At 55.8% G+C, this 19,413-nt stretch overlaps 7 protein-coding genes across 7 annotated transcripts; 2 read left to right on the top strand and 5 right to left on the bottom strand.

Annotated features, from left to right (window-relative positions):
• Positions 1 to 37: 37 nt before the first annotated feature.
• KRP23_5753 (Reticulocyte-binding protein 2-like protein a) lies at positions 38 to 2,173 on the top strand (the record flags this gene model as incomplete). Its single annotated transcript, XM_067890858.1, has 2 exons — positions 38 to 118; positions 185 to 2,173. The coding sequence occupies 2 exons, from the start codon at positions 38 to 40 to the stop codon at positions 2,171 to 2,173; spliced, it is 2,070 nt and encodes a 689-aa protein (XP_067745270.1).
• Positions 2,174 to 2,353: 180 nt separating this feature from the next.
• On the bottom strand, positions 2,354 to 3,827 carry KRP23_5754 (4-nitrophenylphosphatase; the record flags this gene model as incomplete). The annotated part of the gene is made up of 9 exons (XM_067890859.1): positions 2,354 to 2,542; positions 2,616 to 2,706; positions 2,780 to 2,860; positions 2,937 to 3,017; positions 3,083 to 3,283; positions 3,352 to 3,391; positions 3,464 to 3,509; positions 3,582 to 3,667; positions 3,731 to 3,827. The coding sequence occupies 9 exons, from the start codon at positions 3,825 to 3,827 to the stop codon at positions 2,354 to 2,356; spliced, it is 912 nt and encodes a 303-aa protein (XP_067745271.1).
• Positions 3,828 to 4,078: 251 nt separating this feature from the next.
• Positions 4,079 to 5,528, bottom strand: KRP23_5755 (tRNA threonylcarbamoyladenosine dehydratase 2; the record flags this gene model as incomplete). The annotated part of the gene is made up of 3 exons (XM_067890860.1): positions 4,079 to 4,710; positions 4,780 to 4,941; positions 5,015 to 5,528. 3 exons carry the CDS (start codon positions 5,526 to 5,528, stop codon positions 4,079 to 4,081), a joined length of 1,308 nt encoding a protein of 435 aa, XP_067745272.1.
• A 476-nt stretch (positions 5,529 to 6,004) lies between these two features.
• KRP23_5756 (uncharacterized protein) lies at positions 6,005 to 6,487 on the bottom strand (the record flags this gene model as incomplete). Its single annotated transcript, XM_067890861.1, has 1 exon — positions 6,005 to 6,487. One exon carries the CDS (start codon positions 6,485 to 6,487, stop codon positions 6,005 to 6,007), a length of 483 nt encoding a protein of 160 aa, XP_067745273.1.
• A 967-nt stretch (positions 6,488 to 7,454) lies between these two features.
• KRP23_5757 (Lysosomal beta glucosidase) lies at positions 7,455 to 9,983 on the bottom strand (the record flags this gene model as incomplete). Its single annotated transcript, XM_067890862.1, has 2 exons — positions 7,455 to 7,506; positions 8,458 to 9,983. 2 exons carry the CDS (start codon positions 9,981 to 9,983, stop codon positions 7,455 to 7,457), a joined length of 1,578 nt encoding a protein of 525 aa, XP_067745274.1.
• Positions 9,984 to 11,046: 1,063 nt separating this feature from the next.
• On the bottom strand, positions 11,047 to 13,410 carry KRP23_5758 (Lysosomal beta glucosidase; the record flags this gene model as incomplete). Its single annotated transcript, XM_067890863.1, has 1 exon — positions 11,047 to 13,410. The coding sequence occupies one exon, from the start codon at positions 13,408 to 13,410 to the stop codon at positions 11,047 to 11,049; it is 2,364 nt and encodes a 787-aa protein (XP_067745275.1).
• A 1,934-nt stretch (positions 13,411 to 15,344) lies between these two features.
• On the top strand, positions 15,345 to 17,708 carry KRP23_5759 (Lysosomal beta glucosidase; the record flags this gene model as incomplete). The annotated part of the gene is made up of 1 exon (XM_067890864.1): positions 15,345 to 17,708. The coding sequence occupies one exon, from the start codon at positions 15,345 to 15,347 to the stop codon at positions 17,706 to 17,708; it is 2,364 nt and encodes a 787-aa protein (XP_067745276.1).
• Positions 17,709 to 19,413: the final 1,705 nt, after the last annotated feature.

Genomic DNA, 19,413 nt, shown 5'->3' on the forward strand with positions numbered 1-19,413 from the left:
AAGCACGAGCAGGAGGAGTTGGCAGCCGAGCACGCGGATGGAAGCCCCAGACCGCGCCACAGGCCCCGTGGGCGGTCTGTACCCGGAGGATATTCTGCTGGAGGCATACAACTTGGAAGTAGGTTTGTAGTGCCGTTAGAAACTGAGATATCGCCCATGCAACGCTAACATTTGGGGGGTGTAGTGGAAGGCCATCGAGCTGCGGCGCCAGCGACTGCAGAAAACCTGGCAGCAGTTCATGTTGATGGAGGATATGGAGGAGGAGGAGCTGATGTACCAGAGCCAACTGCGCCTGCTCGAGCAACAGGAGGAGGAGGAACAGGAGCAGGAGCGCGAGCTGGCGGCTGAGCAAGAGAAGACACTACGACGTGAAAAGGAGAAGTTGAAGGCGGAGAAGCAGAAGCAGAAGAAGAAGCTGCAAGAGCTGGTAGCAAAGCAAGAGGAGGAGAGGCTGACAGCGGAGGCTAAGAAGCTGGAGAATGAGAGGCTGAAGGCGGAGAAGAAGCTGGCGACGGAGCAGGAGGCGGCCTTACGACGTGAACTTGAGAAGGAAACAGCTCTTCTTAAGAAGAGACAGAGGTTGAAAGCGGCGAAGAAGAAGAAGCTGGACCAGGTAGCGGCCAGCGACTCACAGACGGACGAGAAGGAGGCCAAAGAGAGGGCCAAAACCAAGATGCAGCCGAAGCAGGCCAAGAAAACGAAGGCTGTACCATCGAAGCGGATCACGCCTATTAGCTTACCGCAAGCGGTGCAGCCAGAAGACGACGAATCGTTTTCAGAGGAGAATCAGGTTGAGCTTGGTGGATATGATAGCCCGCCACTGGAGCTGGCGGATGATGGACTACTGGATATGCTGTCCTTGGACAAGGACAGCGACTCGGATATTGACGATGAGCCGTCGATGGTGAGCTTGATTCTGCCAGTTACGCAGAGTTCTCCGAAACGAGCACAGCCGTCGCCTTCGAAGAAGAAAAGACCGACGCCGCAGAAGCGGTTTTCGAAGAAGGGAGGGCCGCCCCTGGATTTTAACTTTACGAACGCAGAGGCCAAACGGCAAGCGAAGGTCGCTGAAGCTGCTGCTCGTGCTGAACAGGACGAGAATGATGAAGCCGATTCCGAACCTGAGCCGATGCCCCTGCCAATCTCAACCCCGAAGAAGCATTTGAAGCGTCGAACGGCGGCGGCGAAATCAGGCAAGGCTACGGCGGCGATTGCAGATAAAAGCTTGATGGCGGCTGTAGCGAATTCCACGACTGCGATTAAGCCGAAGAAGGGTGCCACGGCTGGCAGAGCTAAACCAGCAGCATCAGCGGACAGCACCGCTAAAGCAAACAAGGGCGCACAGGGCAAGACAAAGCCCCAATTGAAGTCAAAGGCGTCGGTGGAGGAAGAGGAAGACGTCGTAGCACCGACGGTAAAAAGGAAAACAGGAGGCAACGGTGGGAAAATGACGATCAAGCAGCGACTAGCAAATGCTGAGCTGCTCGCTCGGATGAACAAGATGCAAGATATAAACACTCCAAAAGTGATGGGCAAAAAGACCAAGAAAGCCCAGAGGAACGCAGCAACAAAGACATTGGCAACGAAGCGTGCAGAATTTCGGAAGGCTTTAGCGAGCGATCCAGCAGAGCCAAACGTGCCTCGACGGAATCAGGACATTGAGGATGGCGACTTGAACATTAGTTTGAACAGCAGCGGCCTTATTAGCGACAATGACTCCCCGGGAAATCTGCGAGCGCCGACGCGAAAGAGACCAAGGGAAGTGGTAGACGGGGAGGTGACGCCCACCAAAAAGCTGCAGTTCCTTGAGATCACGAAGCGGTTGACCAAGTCACCAATGCCTCGCTTCCTTCGGACACCAACTCCTTTAATGTCACCTGTGATCGCATCGTCTCTCGTAAAACCGAGGGCTGCGTCGCCAGCTCCACGAACTGCAAGTAGTCGCGCCACTGTAGATACGGCAGCGAAAGCAACGCGTCGGATGAATTCGGCCCCGGTTCGCCCGAAGAAGACTACCAACGTTAACAGGTTTGGCATTCCTGGAGGTGGCGCCAATACTGCTGCAAGTAGCGGTGGCTTCTCCATGTTCGACGCCTTTGTGAACAGTGGCAGTAGCGGAGCCATTCCGCGACTAAAGACGAAGACGTCCGGGAATATGTCACCATCGGTATAGGCTCACAGGCAGTTTGTCTAGGTGTTCATAGTGTAAGGTACTCGTGAGAATGAACTTCAGCAACCGTGATTCGGTACGGCAACATCCACATCGATCCGATTTGCGTCTATTGAACCAGCACAGGCAATTGAAGTTGTCGATGCGTGTCCTAAGTCACGTCACGTCACGTGGTCAGCGACTCTAGTTGTCAAGAGTCTTGGCGTGAAGTTGATTGATCACATCAACCGAGTCGACGTAGTGGTCAGGCACGTGGAGAGCGTTGTCGATGTTGCCCAGCTCCGATTCGTGCGTGATTCCAGTCAGGACGAGCAGCGTATTCAGGCCACCGGCGTTGCCGAACTCAATGTCCGTCGATAGGCGGTCGCCAACCTAGTTAGCAGCAAGACAAGCACGACAAGGTCAATCTCGGCGCTATTTCCACGTTGTGATTGCAGCTTCGTACCATGCACGTGCGCGAAGGGTCCAGGTTGTACGTGGCGATAATGGTCTGCAGCAGGTCCTGCGACGGCTTACCGCACACGGCCTCAGGCGGGCTGCAAGAACGCAATTGATGGCACACGAGTTAGCGCGACAAGAACGCATTGGGCTGAAACAACACGAACGTACTGGCCAATGGCGCACTCCAGCATGTGGACGAGGGAGCCACCGCCAGGGATAATAGCGCCATCCGTCGGGAACGTCTGGTCACTACACAAACATCAAGAATCAACTGGGTGAGTGAAACCTCAGCGTGGTTGATCGCATCATTCATAAACAAACGTACGGGTTGGTGCCAATGAAGCGGCAGCCCGGGATCTGGCGGACACATGCCGTGGCGTAGGCCATCTTGTAGTACGTGAAGTACCTGAAAAACGGCACAAGGCATGTCAGCTCAAGAGACTACTACTACCAATTAAACCAATGGCATACCTGTCCAGACCGCACACAACCGCCTTCGTCTCCATGTCAATATCCGGGGCGTGCGGGAGACCCTTGATGTCGCTGTGCTCCAGACCGCTGACCTGGTAACCCTCCAGCTCCAACTCCGTCTTGAGGCCGACCTCACCCACCATGTACACCTTGCCTTCAATCTTGTGCTGCTTCATGTACTGCACCGTGGCCCACGCCGAACTGTCCAACAGCAGTGTCAGCACGCATACTCTCCAACCATGAAGCACATCAACCAATGCACGACTCACGTGACGATGTCGGCCTCGACAGCAGTGATGCCCTGTGAAGCTGTATCCCATCAAACGGATTCTCTCCCTGTTAGTCGAAATCTCAACAAAGTTAGGGCGATGCGCCACATACCGAGCTTCTTCACGTAGGTGGCACGGCTGTTGGTGGCGTTGTTGGTCTGCACGAAAGCACAACATCCCCTCGCGTGTCAATCTCCGCCACCCCCCAAGTCACGTCATATCAAGCTCACCACGAACACCACGCGCTTGTTGAGCGAGCGCAGAAGGTTGATCATATTGGCGGCGCCCTCAATCGGGGCTGCTCCACGCCACAGCACTGGCACAAGTATCCAAATCGTGAGCCTCCGTGTCAAAGCTCAAACGCCCATGGGCCACGCACCTCCATCGCAGTCAAAGAGGAAGGAGTCCTGCTTCTGGATCCACTGCTTGAAGGACTCGGCGGTCAGTCTCTGGGTCACTTTCTTGGCGGTGGCCATGCTGGAGGATTGCTGCTTGGTGTGTGTAGCTTGAGGGGGATTGCTAACTGAGACTCGACTGGGCGTAACGGCTAAAAGTATACAAAAACCAAGATAAATTCGAATGACGTACTCGGCACATGTCGCACAGTAGTACCGTGAAATGTCCATTTTAGATCACGTCTATTCACCTAAAGCGGCGATACATGCAAGCTCGACTTGCTGCTGTCAGCACCAACGCACGAGCTTGGTTTCTAGTTTGTAGGACAATTCTACTCAGGAGCAGCCCAGCTGCCGAACTGGCTCAGTCGTGCATCAATGCGAGCAACAACTTCCGGGTCGAAGCCCTCGATGCCGTCCTTGTCCAGAATTGCGAGCTCCTTCGTCGTCAGGTACACCACGTTGTCAGGGCGCAGCGGGCGGTCCGCCCGCCAACGAGCCAGGTACAGACGGTCGTGGCCGCCGTTTCTCGCTCTGCCCACAGAGCTGTGGCCCCGCCAGATCTCCTGGAAGATGAACTCGACCTCGTCCTTCTGCAGCTCGATCTTGTGGCCCTCGTGGAACAACACGTGCTCGCGTTGCTGTAACTGCTGGTACAGCTTGTTGCGCTGGTCGCGGGACAGCCGCGCCACCGCCTCCGGGTTGATCTTCTTGCCAGCCAAATCACACAGCACGTACGCCGCCATAGACTGTCCGAAAAGCGCGGGCATCGTGCCCAGCACGGGGATCACGCGAATGCGGAAGTTGTCCACGTTGCCAAACTCCTCGGGATTCTCCGCCTGCTCGGCATCCAGAGGCAGTAGCTTACACACGCTCTTCTCGCTCGAGAAAATGGTCGTTATATCCGACGACGCAACACCCTTCTTCTTCAGGAAGTACCGGATCTTGGTCGCAAGCGGGTCTCCTACACAACAGCGCAAGAACATCAGCACTCCAAACAACCAACGCAATCTTCACGCCAGCCATCACGTACGGACAGCGTCCTTGAGCGCGCCGATCTGCAGACGCGTCGGATCGGCCTTGGCACCTGCCCCCGTGGCTGTGATCACCTTGAGCTTCTTGCGCGTCACGGTTTCCAACAGCGCACATTTGGTCTTCACATCGTCAATGCAGTCCAGCACGTACGTCGGGTTGCCTGTTCGCCATAAAGCGCACCACCTCAATCAGATCTCAAGGCCTCCACTGTTTCACCAAAGCTCTCCCCTCACCTTCCAGGAGCTCGTCTGCACTGGCCGCTTCAAACATCACGGACATGTCTTCGATCTCGCAGTCCGGCACGATCTCCAGCAGATGACGCCTCATGGCAGCCACCTTGGACAGCCCCACGTCGGCGCGCGTGGCCACCGCGTGGCGGTTCAGCGACGACAGTGTCACGTTGTCAAAGTCGATGAGCCGCAACTTGCCCACGCCCGAGCGCGCCAGCATGTGCGCGGCATGAGACCCCACACCGCCCAGGCCTACGACCACCACGAACGCGTCCTTGAGCTTGGCGAATCCCTCGGGCCCGAAGAAGGCGGCGATGCGCGACAGCTGCTCCTCCAGCAGTTCCTGCGCCGTTGCGTCCGTCCCGCGCGGCGCCCCCGTCACGGATTTTGCAGCGTGAGTGCTGCCAGTACGATGTTTTAGTGTGGCCTGGTACACGAATTGGGCCGCGATTGCAGCCGCCACGCCCACGCTGAAAGCTGCGGCGAGTTGACCGCTGCCCACGACCGTCTTGACCATTTGTCTGACAGCCACAAAATACAAATGTACTGAGTAGTATGATATAGTCATGGTACTCAAAATTCATATGTTTACCTTAAAATAATATTTACTTCATAACATTACATCATTAATATTATCACAATATCACTATATCAGCAATTTTAGACTATTCTTTATATCATCGTATTAATATTGATATATCAACGCGTTTTTATGACGACACTGCTGTTCGATGTTGGATGCCATCAAAGCGAGCAACAGCAGTGTTATCCTTGCAATACTCAGGAAGCTTAATCAGAAGGAAAGCTTGCTTGTAATTGACATTCAAGGTTTTGCGATGCATGATAAGTAAGTGGATGACTCGGGCGAAAACTAGATACTACCGCCTACCAGTAGTCTACTGGTAGGCAGATGCCCAGCGTTATGGTGCTTCTTACACTAACGACAGGGAACGTCTACCAGCGGAGGGAGTCATCGCAGTACGACCGCGCCATCTACTTGAAACTGTTCTTCTTCCACCAGCTCGAAAATTTAACCCACAGATGGTAGTCCCCGTCATTTGACAACTGGGCTTTCGTCATACTATTCCGTTTGTTTGTGATGAGCAGCTCCTTGGACAAACGATCGGGGTCATACCCTTGGTTCTTGAGGTGCTGGAACCTTTCCTTGTACTTGTTCTTGAGAAACGACGTCTCGGCTTTGAGCTCTACAATGTCGGCCTCAATTTTTTTCAAGTCATCTCCTGCACTGAACAACCTCGAAACGCTGCGATACAAGCCCCTCTCTTGATCGCCCGAATCTTCGTCCACGTCGCCACCTTCCTCGCGCGATCTCAAGAGCCGGTTGTTGTTTTCAGTGCTCCGGCCAACGCCGGCCGAGCTCACAAGTTGCGGTTGCGGAGAGATGGAGGTCGATAGGGCACCGGAGCTGGAAATCAGTGCGACCGCAATAGCAAGCAGGGCGTAGCACGCACGCATTGTTGAAAGATCGAAGGAGCTCTGGGGACTTGACAGCAAATTGAGAAATGAGGGTCAGCACAACACTTTGAGACTCTGGGTTTCATGTCGACTTTTCAAAGCTCGAGGCTCCTACCTGGGTTTAAGCCCGCGTGCTACGCACACGGATTTTAAACCACAGGCGTTGTTTCGGCTTGCCGAGCGAGTTGGCGTTCGCCCCCTCCTGACATTGTTGGTAGGAAAAAGACAACAAGTTTGAACCACAATCACGGCTCTTGATTGTTGTGGTTGTGCATTTATCACAATCACAGCTCTTGATTGTTGGGGGACATGTATTACGGTTTTTGATTGTGCGATTGTGCTATTGTGCGTTCTACTTAAAATGTACCAAGTTTCGTCTAGGCAATATATGTCCTGGCGAGCGTATCGTGGTAGTCCGGATTTGGGCAAAACTCCGGCAACGGGAGCAGTTCGTATTCAGCCTGTGATACACATCGTGGCATCATCGAACTTATATCTACACGTTGTGACCCGTGTTACCGCCTCAACAACTGTCGATACCGGAAAACTCAGCATACCACTTGATAGTGATGAATACTAGAGTCCAATTATACGGAGTAAGTGGCACAACGCACCTGAACATTAACTAACACGTCAAACGGACTCATCTTAGTGACGCCGCCCCGAAAAAGCGTCCCTGTTGCTGTCGACCACTGTAAAACTCAACATACACCGCTTGCAAACTCATACCTTTTTACGTTTTGCCTACACAATAAGGGGCTTCTGGTGACCCATTTGTGCGTTTCTATCCCATCTCGTGACGTATCCAGACCGAGGAGATTATCTTCGGCAAGATTCCCACGGGCAGGAGAGCGCTCGTAGGGTTTGACTGTTGATTTCAGATTGATAACCTTATCCACTACGGAGGTGTAAGCCATGTCAAGCGCGTGAATGTACATTCACGTTGTAGTGGGGTCAGCTTCCACCCTTATTTCGGATCTCTGAAATCCCACTTGAGCCCAAGCCACCTTGCTTCAGTGCTAGATCATGCTCCCCACTAAACCAAAACAGAGATTTCATACCAACAAAACTGTTTTATTTTCAACTTGCAGAGACATATCCTGTTTCCATACGCATGGAACCACACAACCAAATTACATGATGGCTGCATCGCAACAACTCCATCGGCTTAACCCAGCAGCACACCGTACGGGTAGTCGCCGGTCTGCAGAGTAAACGTCCCGCACAGCGGGTTCGCAGCAGCAGTCTCGTTGTACACGTCGCAGTCTGTCTCCGGCTTGATCGCGATCACGTAGTCCGTGTCCTCCGCAACCTGCTTAAAGCCGTTGCCGATCTGCGGGTAGTACACGCTCCAGTCGTCTGCCGTCAGCGTGAACGACACCGTTTGTGACTCACCCGCCTCCAGACTGACCTTCGAGAACTTCTTGAGCTGCTTCACCTCAGGCACCGAAATCGAGCGGTACGGCTGCGTCAGGAACAGCATCACCGTCTCTTTGCCTGCCATACTGCCAGAGTTCGTCACCACCACAGACACGTCGATGGAGTCGGAACTGGACGTGACGTTGGTCTTGCTGAGCGTGAGGTCGGAGTAGGTGAAGCTGGTGTAGCTGAGTCCCGTGCCGAAGTCCCATTGCATTTCGCAGTAGTTCGAGTCCGCACACTCAGTGGAAACGCGGTGGTTGTACGGGATCATGATGTTGGCGGGGTCCTTCGGGTAAGTGATTGGCATACGACCACTCGGGTTCACTTGTCCGTAGAGGATTTCAGCCATCGCCTTGCCGCCCTGCTCACAGGCCAGCAATCCGTTCACTACAGCGTACACATTCTCCGGGAGGTCTCCTAGCAGACGCGGTCGGCCCCCGAACAGAACGACAATCACCTTGGCGCCCGTCGACGCAAGCTCCTTGACGTATTCAATCTGACCGGCGGGAAGTGCCAGATCGTTGAGGTCTCCGGTTTTCTCGGCGTACGGGTGCTCACCAATGACCGCAATCGTGTAGTCAGCCTGGCTGGCGTACTGCTTGGCCGTGGTCATGTTGGCATCGGAGTAGTTACCGTCCGAGGCGAGACCGTTGAAGTAGGTCACCTTATCACCAGCAATGTCGTCCATGGCCTCCTTAACGGAGATGCCATTCGGGAAGTTGTCGTTACCGGTGTATCCGTGCCAGCTGACGCTCCATCCACCGCACTGGTTGCCGATGTTGTCGGCGGAGTGGCCCGTCAGGAACACAGAAGACGAGCTCGAGATAGGCAGCGTGCTGTCGTTGTTCTGCAGCAGCACGATGGATTCACGGGCCATGTCGAGAGACTTTTGGACGTCGTCGTCATTGCGGACAAGGGCAACGTCATCGGCACCAGGCATCGGGTTGTCATACAGACCCAGCTGAAGTTTCAGCTTGATGATGCGGCGAGCCGAATCTTTGAGGCGGTCAAAGTACTCGGGGCTCTCTTCAATCAGAAGCTTCGTACCGTTCAGGTACGTCGTGTCGTAGCCCATGCTCATATCAATACCCGTGTGAGTGTACGAGAAACGAACGGCCTCGTTAGCGTCACGAGCCACGCGATGGAAGTTGTTCATCGAACCGATCTCACCAAAGTCGCTCACAGCCATACCGTCGTACGCAAGGTCCTCACGAAGAAGGACTTCCAGGATACGGTGGTTACCGATCACGGGGATGCCGTTGATGGAGATGTAGTTCTCCATCGTCGTGAGTGCGCCAGCGTTGATAGCAGCCTGGAATGGCCGCACAAAGTAGTTCAGCAAGTCGAAGTCCGAGATCGTGACGCCGTCTTGATCAAGACCAGTATTTGTCTTAGAGTAGGCCACGAAGTGCTTCATGCACGCCGCTGTCTGGTTGTCGCTCTGAAGACCTCGGACAACGGCGTCCGCCATCACCGACACAAGGTGTGGGTCCTCACCGAACGTCTCGTAGGTGCGGGGCCACAGCGGGTTGCTGGCGATCTCGAGGATAGGACCAAAGACCCAGGGGATGCCGGCAGCACGCGTGTCCTGGGCGCCGATGCGACCCATTTCGTAAACGAGGTCGGGGTTGAACGTGGCGGCGCCATTGAGCTGGGCACCAAACATTGTCGAGTTGAGCACGAAACCAGCGCCGTGCACGGTGTCGATGCCGTACACCATCGGGATGCCGTCGTTCTCCTCCATGGCGATCTCCTGGATCCGAGTGATGATGTCGCGCCACTCGGCAACGTCCCAGCCAACAGCACCAGTCAACTCGTTGGGGCCATTGGTGAAGGGTGTAGTCAGGTATGAGCCGATTTTGAGCTTGGCATAGTCGCGCACCAGCGTCTCGTTCAGCGAATAGTCCTCGTTCAGCATTGCACTGACGCCAACCTGGGCGAGCTGGCCGAGGACTTGCTCCGTGGTGAGGTTGTCGACAATGGATCGCGCCTGCTCATCATATTCGTCGATGGAGCGCGCGGCGGTGAGCCCCAGTGCGACACAGCACAACGCTCCCAGCCACGTGTTCAGCATCTTGCGGGGGGTGGTTTCTGGTTGGTGTTAGGCACTTGATGCGCTTGAGGGCGGATTCAGAAGTGAGCTGCTTCCAACGCGGCATCTTGGCCGGCGCAAGCCTTCCCGTCCTGGGAAACAGCCTGATAAGGTACAACCGCCCTTGTCCATGCTGAAGTGCAACTTCAGGAAAGACCGGCATCTAGCCAAAAACTGTAGTCTGCACGGGTGCAACGTCAACTGTAGATGCTCTGCTTGGGCAGTGGCCACTTGCATAAAAAAGAAAAGTCTCCGCGCACGAAATACATGTACATGTAGTGCCTTACAGGGGAAGAAACGCAGCACCAAGGTATCGTACAATCAAGAGCGCTGCACTACATATTTGGGTTTGCAAGCCAACACACCTCGGCATGATAGCGTTGCGGGTGAGTTTATTTGCTGATCTTCCGGGTTCAAATCCTGTGTTTTTCGCCTTGAAGTTGTCCTGATAATGGTCGTGCTATATAAGCTGAAGTTCAACACCGGATCATCTCGATAATCGAGCTGCGTCTCCGATAGACTATCGGCGATAATGAGCGGAGCCAATACATTTTGTATGAAGCGCTGCAGGAACGCACCTTTTTCATGGTGAGGCGAGACGTCTCGTGGCGTCCTCAGCGCCGCCAAGCAATGAAGCAATGGAGCGACTGTATCGGCCAGCGTGAATAAGGCACCTTGCTAATGATGACGTCCATCTCGATCGGTCTTGCTGCACTTGATCTATCGCGGGAATTCAACCACGCCATCAAGGCCATATGGTTACCGCGTAGACCGAGTTGTAGCTCCAAGCCCCTTCACGATGGCAGTGGCCACATCGCCCGTGCAAGACAAACTTAGTGTGCATCTTGATAGACTCCACGTGCTCTCAGACGACGTCGGCATCATCGCCCCTCCCGACGATCAATGTATACTAACTACACGACCAGCACCACTATTTGTCCACGCAAAATACATGCTTTAAGTTTAGTGTTCTACTCACGAATGCGTCCTACCGACGAAAGAGACGAAAGGATACTGTCGTCGGCTAGCAGATTGAGTGCCTAACTTACCACGGCTCCTCGAACGTACCGTACGGGTACTCACCCGTGCTCAGAGTGAAGGTCGCGCACAGCGGATTCGCCGCGGCAGTCTCGTTGTACACGTCGCAGTCTGTCTCCGGCTTGATGGCCACCACGTAGTCGCAGTCCTCCGCCACCTTCTTCAGGCCGTGGCCGATCTGCGGGTAGTACACACTCCAGTCGTCCGACGTCAGCGTGAAGTTTACGGTCTGCGACTGACCGGGCTCCAGGCTGATCTTGGAGAACTTCTTGAGCTGCTTCATCTCCGGCACGTTCAGCGAGCGGTACGGCTGGATGAGGAACAGCATCACCGTCTCCTTGCCGGCCATGCTGCCAGAGTTTGTCACGTCAACCGAGGCGACCACATCCTCCGTCGGGGTCTCCACCACCGCGCGGCTCAGACGAACCTCCGAGTACGTGAAGTTCGTGTAGCTCAGGCCCGTGCCGAAGTCCCACTGCATGTTGCAGTAGTACGGGTTCTGCTCCGCGTCCTCACACATTGTCGTCACCGGGTGGTTGTACGGCATCTCGATGTTCGCCTGTTGCTTCGGGTACGTGATCGGCATGCGGCCGCTCGGGTTCACCTTGCCGTACAGGATCTCAGCCATGGCCTGACCGCCCAGCTCGCAAGCCAGCAGGCCGTTCACCACCGCGTGCACGGTCTCCGGGATCTCGCCAAGCAGACGCGGACGACCCTCGAACAGAACCACGATCACCTTGGTGCCCGTCGACGCCAGCTCCTTCACGTACTCAATCTGGCCGGCCGGGAGCGCCAGGTCGTCAATGTCGCCGGGCTTCTCGGCGTACGTCTCCTCGCCAATCACGGCGATCGTGTACTCGGCCTTGCTGGCCAATTCCTTGGCGGTCGCCAGGTCCGCCTCCGAGTACGAACCGTTCGGGTACAGGCCGTTGAAGAAGCTGAAGCTGTTGTTGCCCACGATCTGCTCCATGCCCGTCTTCACCGTCACGCCGTGAGTCAGCAACTCGTCGTGGTCGTGGTAGCCCTCCCAAGCGATCGTCCATCCACCGCACTGGCGACCGACGTTGTCAGCAGAGAACCCCGTCAGGAACACCGACGCGTCCTCAGCCAGAGGCAGCGCGCTGTCGTTGTTCTGGAGAAGCACGATTGACTCGCGCGCCAGCTGCAGAGCCGCCGACACGTCGTCGTCGTTGCCGATCAGAGCCAGGTTCTGCTCGCCCGGAACCGGCGTGTCGTACAGGCCAAGCTGCAGCTTCATCTTCACCACGCGGCGAGCCGACGCCTTCAGGCGCTGCAGGAACTGTGGGCTCTGCTCCAGCAGTGCCTTCGTGCCATTGTAGAAGGTCGTGTCCGTCGCCACCATGCTCATGTCGACGGACGCGCGCGTGAGCGAGAGGCGAGTCGCCTCCGTCGCGTTACGGGCCGTGCGATGGAAGTCCGTGAGCTGGTCGATCTCCGCGTAGTCCGTCACCATCATGCCGTCGAAGCCGACGTCGTCGCGCAGCAGCGCGTTCATGACCTTGGTGTTCTGCACGGTCGGCACGCCGTTGATCGAGATGTAGTTCTCCATGGCGCTGATGACGCCCGCATCCACGGCGGCCTTGAAAGGCGGCAGGAAGTAGTTCAGCATGTCGTAGTCCGACACCGTCACCGCGTCCTTGTCGTGGCCCGTGGGTGTCTTCGTGTAGACCAACCAGTGCTTCATGCAAGCGGCCGTGTTGTTGTTGCTCTGCAGGCCGCGGATGATAGACTCGCCCATGACCGAGTTCAGGTACGGGTCCTCGCCGAACGTCTCGAACGTGCGCGCCCAGAGTGGGTTGCGCGAGATGCCGAGGATGGGGCCAAACACCCATGGCACGCCGGACGACTCCGTGTCTCGACCCGTGATGCGGCCCTGCTCATAGACCAGGTCCGGGTTGAACGACGCGCCGCCGTTGATCTGCTGGCCGAACAGCACCGCGCCCTTGACGAAGATGGCGCCGTGCACCGAGTCCACTCCGTACACCATCGGGTGGCCGCCGTTTTCCTCCATCGTGATCTCCTGGATCTTGGTGATACGCTCGCGCCACTCCTCCGCCGTCCACATGTAGGTGCCGTTGACGGGGCCGTTCATGAACGGACTGGTCAGGTACGAGCCCACGCGCATCTTGGCGTACGCGCGCACCTTGTCCTCGTCGATCTTGTTGTCATCCGTCAGGAGCTGGTTGATGTCGATCTGCGTCATCTGGCCGATGATGTCGTCCTCGGTGAAGGTGGCCATGATGGCGTCGGTGCGCTCGTCCCATTGATCGGCGGAGACAAGCGGAGCGCCGTGCTGGACGGCGATGCCCAGGGCCGTGCAGACCACTGCTGCGAGCCACGACTTGAGCATGGTGGTTGGCTGTTGGTCTTCTTGGTGCTGGGGCTTGTCGTCTCGAGAAGGCAAGAAGGGAAATGAGCCGGCTCACTCTGGCTGAAGCGGGCGAGTGTGCTTGCGCCGGGCATCCCTGGCTGAGGAGGGCGGCCGACAGAGGGACAACTTATCCCTCCGGCCCGGTGTCTTGAAACCACTGGCTTCGGGTCTATCACGGAAATCAAGGATGGTGTGCTGGTTCCCCGCCTCGTCTTGTGCGCGCGGCGCGAGTAGCGGAAGGGATCCGCTGCGATCCGCACCGCAAGTGCAACCTTGGAAGGGCTTGCTCGCCGTGCGTGCCGGCACGCTGCGGGCAGCATTAGCTTGGCTGACTAACTTCAACCATTGTGACCTCGCTGGTATACAGTGTAGTATGCTGCATGTACTATTGCATGCACTATTACATGTATACATGTATACCAGGTATCCATGGTATGCTCGCTCTGGTGGGATTTGCGTGGTTGAAGTTTTGAAATCTGAAGTTACATGTACAGTAGCCGCTTTCTGAAGTTTCTGCTTGGTTTTGTGCGGTCCGTCTCAAAGAAGGGCACGTGACCTCGCGACCTGCATTATCGTCCCAGTCCTTCGACGATGAATGTAGTCGATCCCTGTTGTAAATGGGGGGTGGCATGTTTCCAGGGTAAATGGCGAGTAAATACAAATATACGAGTGTTCCGTACTCCTTGGTTAATTATGCAGTGGGAGCCCAGCTTTCGATTACGCCGCCTTTTCCGTGCTCCACTCCGACTCTAAAAAAATATCCCCACATCAAAGATGCGTGGCAACTTCAAGCGTCAAATTGTTTGCAAAAAATGGTGGTGTTCACTCACCTCGTGCTTGAAACTACATACTGTAGGAACTCCACGAGGAAAGGATCCTCACTGTGTTGCATGCACACCGGGCAATGTGAATCTTGCGCGATGTACCTGCTGACACTCGGATCGCGGACAAGTCTTCGCTGGAAGTTGGCGCCCGATGGATGCAGGACTGCGCTGCTGGGATACGCGACTACACATGTAGAACGGACTGCATAAGTGCATACGTTGGCCGGCGAGCTAACACTTGTGGTTGAAGTTGAACAGCCTCACAAAGACGATCCTCCAGGAGCACAAACTAAAATACGCGTGGATATCACTTACGCTGATGACCACTACAGTAGATATTGTACTTGTACAGTACAATCTCCCACATGTTGCATGTTGTATTGGTTCATCGAGTCTCGATCTAGCTTTCGGTAACCGCAACAGGAATGATATCGCCCCTGTTGAGAAGGCCAATCTGGGAAACGAGATTCGCAGACAAGCAAGCGCTGGTCCCTTGGCTGATCGTTCGCCTTGCTGTTCCCTTCGAACAAATTCCCTTCGAACCAACTACGCGTATTGCTGACAACTTCAATTCTGAACTTCAGGATTGAAGTGGCGCGTCTGTCCATTTCGACAATGAACGTGGTTGAAGTTGACCGTCTGTCCAATGGATGGACAGTGTCCATGCATGTCCTCCCTGTCAGAGCACCAACCACACTGTGGTCCACAGCGCCTCAACCATCCGAGTACAGCCGTGCATTATTAGTGTACATGTGCCGCAGCGTGCCGGCACGCACGGCGAGCAAGCCCTTCCAAGGTTGCACTTGCGGTGCGGATCGCAGCGGATCCCTTCCGCTACTCGCGCCGCGCGCACAAGACGAGGCGGGGAACCAGCACACCATCCTTGATTTCCGTGATAGACCCGAAGCCAGTGGTTTCAAGACACCGGGCCGGAGGGATAAGTTGTCCCTCTGTCGGCCGCCCTCCTCAGCCAGGGATGCCCGGCGCAAGCACACTCGCCCGCTTCAGCCAGAGTGAGCCGGCTCATTTCCCTTCTTGCCTTCTCGAGACGACAAGCCCCAGCACCAAGAAGACCAACAGCCAACCACCATGCTCAAGTCGTGGCTCGCAGCAGTGGTCTGCACGGCCCTGGGCATCGCCGTCCAGCACGGCGCTCCGCTTGTCTCCGCCGATCAATGGGACGAGCGCACCGACGCCATCATGGCCACCTTCACCGAGGACGACATCATCGGCCAGATGACGCAGATCGACATCAACCAGCTCCTGACGGATGACAACAAGATCGACGAGGACAAGGTGCGCGCGTACGCCAAGATGCGCGTGGGCTCGTACCTGACCAGTCCGTTCATGAACGGCCCCGTCAACGGCACCTACATGTGGACGGCGGAGGAGTGGCGCGAGCGTATCACCAAGATCCAGGAGATCACGATGGAGGAAAACGGCGGCCACCCGATGGTGTACGGAGTGGACTCGGTGCACGGCGCCATCTTCGTCAAGGGCGCGGTGCTGTTCGGCCAGCAGATCAACGGCGGCGCGTCGTTCAACCCGGACCTGGTCTATGAGCAGGGCCGCATCACGGGTCGAGACACGGAGTCGTCCGGCGTGCCATGGGTGTTTGGCCCCATCCTCGGCATCTCGCGCAACCCACTCTGGGCGCGCACGTTCGAGACGTTCGGCGAGGACCCGTACCTGAACTCGGTCATGGGCGAGTCTATCATCCGCGGCCTGCAGAGCAACAACAACACGGCCGCTTGCATGAAGCACTGGTTGGTCTACACGAAGACACCCACGGGCCACGACAAGGACGCGGTGACGGTGTCGGACTACGACATGCTGAACTACTTCCTGCCGCCTTTCAAGGCCGCCGTGGATGCGGGCGTCATCAGCGCCATGGAGAACTACATCTCGATCAACGGCGTGCCGACCGTGCAGAACACCAAGGTCATGAACGCGCTGCTGCGCGACGACGTCGGCTTCGACGGCATGATGGTGACGGACTACGCGGAGATCGACCAGCTCACGGACTTCCATCGCACGGCCCGTAACGCGACGGAGGCGACTCGCCTCTCGCTCACGCGCGCGTCCGTCGACATGAGCATGGTGGCGACGGACACGACCTTCTACAATGGCACGAAGGCACTGCTGGAGCAGAGCCCACAGTTCCTGCAGCGCCTGAAGGCGTCGGCTCGCCGCGTGGTGAAGATGAAGCTGCAGCTTGGCCTGTACGACACGCCGGTTCCGGGCGAGCAGAACCTGGCTCTGATCGGCAACGACGACGACGTGTCGGCGGCTCTGCAGCTGGCGCGCGAGTCAATCGTGCTTCTCCAGAACAACGACAGCGCGCTGCCTCTGGCTGAGGACGCGTCGGTGTTCCTGACGGGGTTCTCTGCTGACAACGTCGGTCGCCAGTGCGGTGGATGGACGATCGCTTGGGAGGGCTACCACGACCACGACGAGTTGCTGACTCACGGCGTGACGGTGAAGACGGGCATGGAGCAGATCGTGGGCAACAACAGCTTCAGCTTCTTCAACGGCCTGTACCCGAACGGTTCGTACTCGGAGGCGGACCTGGCGACCGCCAAGGAATTGGCCAGCAAGGCCGAGTACACGATCGCCGTGATTGGCGAGGAGACGTACGCCGAGAAGCCCGGCGACATTGACGACCTGGCGCTCCCGGCCGGCCAGATTGAGTACGTGAAGGAGCTGGCGTCGACGGGCACCAAGGTGATCGTGGTTCTGTTCGAGGGTCGTCCGCGTCTGCTTGGCGAGATCCCGGAGACCGTGCACGCGGTGGTGAACGGCCTGCTGGCTTGCGAGCTGGGCGGTCAGGCCATGGCTGAGATCCTGTACGGCAAGGTGAACCCGAGCGGCCGCATGCCGATCACGTACCCGAAGCAACAGGCGAACATCGAGATGCCGTACAACCACCCGGTGACGACAATGTGTGAGGACGCGGAGCAGAACCCGTACTACTGCAACATGCAGTGGGACTTCGGCACGGGCCTGAGCTACACGAACTTCACGTACTCGGAGGTTCGTCTGAGCCGCGCGGTGGTGGAGACCCCGACGGAGGATGTGGTCGCCTCGGTTGACGTGACAAACTCTGGCAGCATGGCCGGCAAGGAGACGGTGATGCTGTTCCTCATCCAGCCGTACCGCTCGCTGAACGTGCCGGAGATGAAGCAGCTCAAGAAGTTCTCCAAGATCAGCCTGGAGCCCGGTCAGTCGCAGACCGTAAACTTCACGCTGACGTCGGACGACTGGAGTGTGTACTACCCGCAGATCGGCCACGGCCTGAAGAAGGTGGCGGAGGACTGCGACTACGTGGTGGCCATCAAGCCGGAGACAGACTGCGACGTGTACAACGAGACTGCCGCGGCGAATCCGCTGTGCGCGACCTTCACTCTGAGCACGGGTGAGTACCCGTACGGTACGTTCGAGGAGCCGTGGTAAGTTAGGCACTCAATCTGCTAGCCGACGACAGTATCCTTTCGTCTCTTTCGTCGGTAGGACGCATTCGTGAGTAGAACACTAAACTTAAAGCATGTATTTTGCGTGGACAAATAGTGGTGCTGGTCGTGTAGTTAGTATACATTGATCGTCGGGAGGGGCGATGATGCCGACGTCGTCTGAGAGCAAGTGGAGTCTATCAAGATGCACACTAAGTTTGTCTTGCACGGGCGATGTGGCCACTGCCATCGTGAAGGGGCTTGGAGCTACAACTCGGTCTACGCGGTAACCATATGGCCTTGATGGCGTGGTTGAATTCCCGCGATAGATCAAGTGCAGCAAGACCGATCGAGATGGACGTCATCATTAGCAAGGTGCCTTATTCACGCTGGCCGATACAGTCGCTCCATTGCTTCATTGCTTGGCGGCGCTGAGGACGCCACGAGACGTCTCGCCTCACCATGAAAAAGGTGCGTTCCTGCAGCGCTTCATACAAAATGTATTGGCTCCGCTCATTATCGCCGATAGTTTATCGGAGACGCTTTTCGCAGCTCGCGCTGAGGACGCCACGAGACGTCTCGCCTCACCATGAAAAAGGTGCGTTCCTGGAGCGCTTTATACAGAAAGTATTGGCTCTGCTCATTATCGCCGATAGTCTATCGGAGACGCAGCTCGATTATCGACTACCAGGAATGGTTTTTAGAGTTCGAGCTCGGTAGAGCTCAGTGACACAACGCACCCCACCTTATTATTATTATAAGCATATCACATGTAGACAGCCTTACCATCTCGAGCCGTAAGCGTAGCCTCAACACAATCATCTCAATTTTCAGCTCTGGCTTGCACGCATTCCTTTCTTCATTTTCCAGTTACTATCACGCTTGCCAACCCCACTTACCGTTAATTAGTGTGTAGTAAAATCCACAAACATGCACGTGGAGCGCGTGTCGGACAATAAAATACTTGAACAGTTTTTCCGACGTCACAGTCGTGCCACGACAGAGAACGAAAGCAAATTTTCGCACAGTAGAGACAGCCTGGTTGCATTGTGCATGCCATGTAGCTTTGTTGTCGGGTAGAAGTTTGGGAACATTACGCGTATGCGCGGCAGAATTGTAAGATTTACTCAACTCTCCGGGTAACAAGCAATTGAATAGCGTTTCGTAAGTCAGGTCTACGCAGAACTCACACTCGTTTTCATCGCACTGCATTGCTAATGCCATTATTAGCCAACATACGAATCAATTCACCGACTTTATATTATTAAAAAGGCAAACAGATTTGAGAGTATCCTGTGCAAGTGGTTCCCAAAACTAATTTCTCTCAATCTGTCCAACACAATCAATTCTCAAAAATAGAGAACTCGTTGGTTGGGGGGGGGGGGGGGGGGGGGGGGGTTAAGAGGTCCTCTATTGAGAACTCGTTGGTTATGGACTAAGCACTTGTAAGCACTAGTTTTTAGTCCATAACCCACGAGTTCTTTATGAAGCGTAGCCTTTTACTCCAAATTCATATACAAAACAGGGGTCGAGTTATTCCAAGTTACAACTCCAGTTCCAAGACTTGCTCCGACAACTACAAAAGTTCTCTCTAACATGGCCACCTGTTGTCGCGGCACTGACACATTTCAATAGCGAAGTTTGGGTGAGTATGAACTCTTAAAGCAGCCATAGCCATTCAAGGCTGTGGGCTCAACGTCCTAACCGCG

The sequence above is a fragment of the Phytophthora ramorum genome (assembly GCF_020800215.1).
Source record: "Phytophthora ramorum isolate Pr-102 chromosome Unknown Phyram_PR-102_s0005, whole genome shotgun sequence".
Classification (NCBI taxonomy): Eukaryota; Oomycota; class Peronosporomycetes; order Peronosporales; family Peronosporaceae; genus Phytophthora; species Phytophthora ramorum.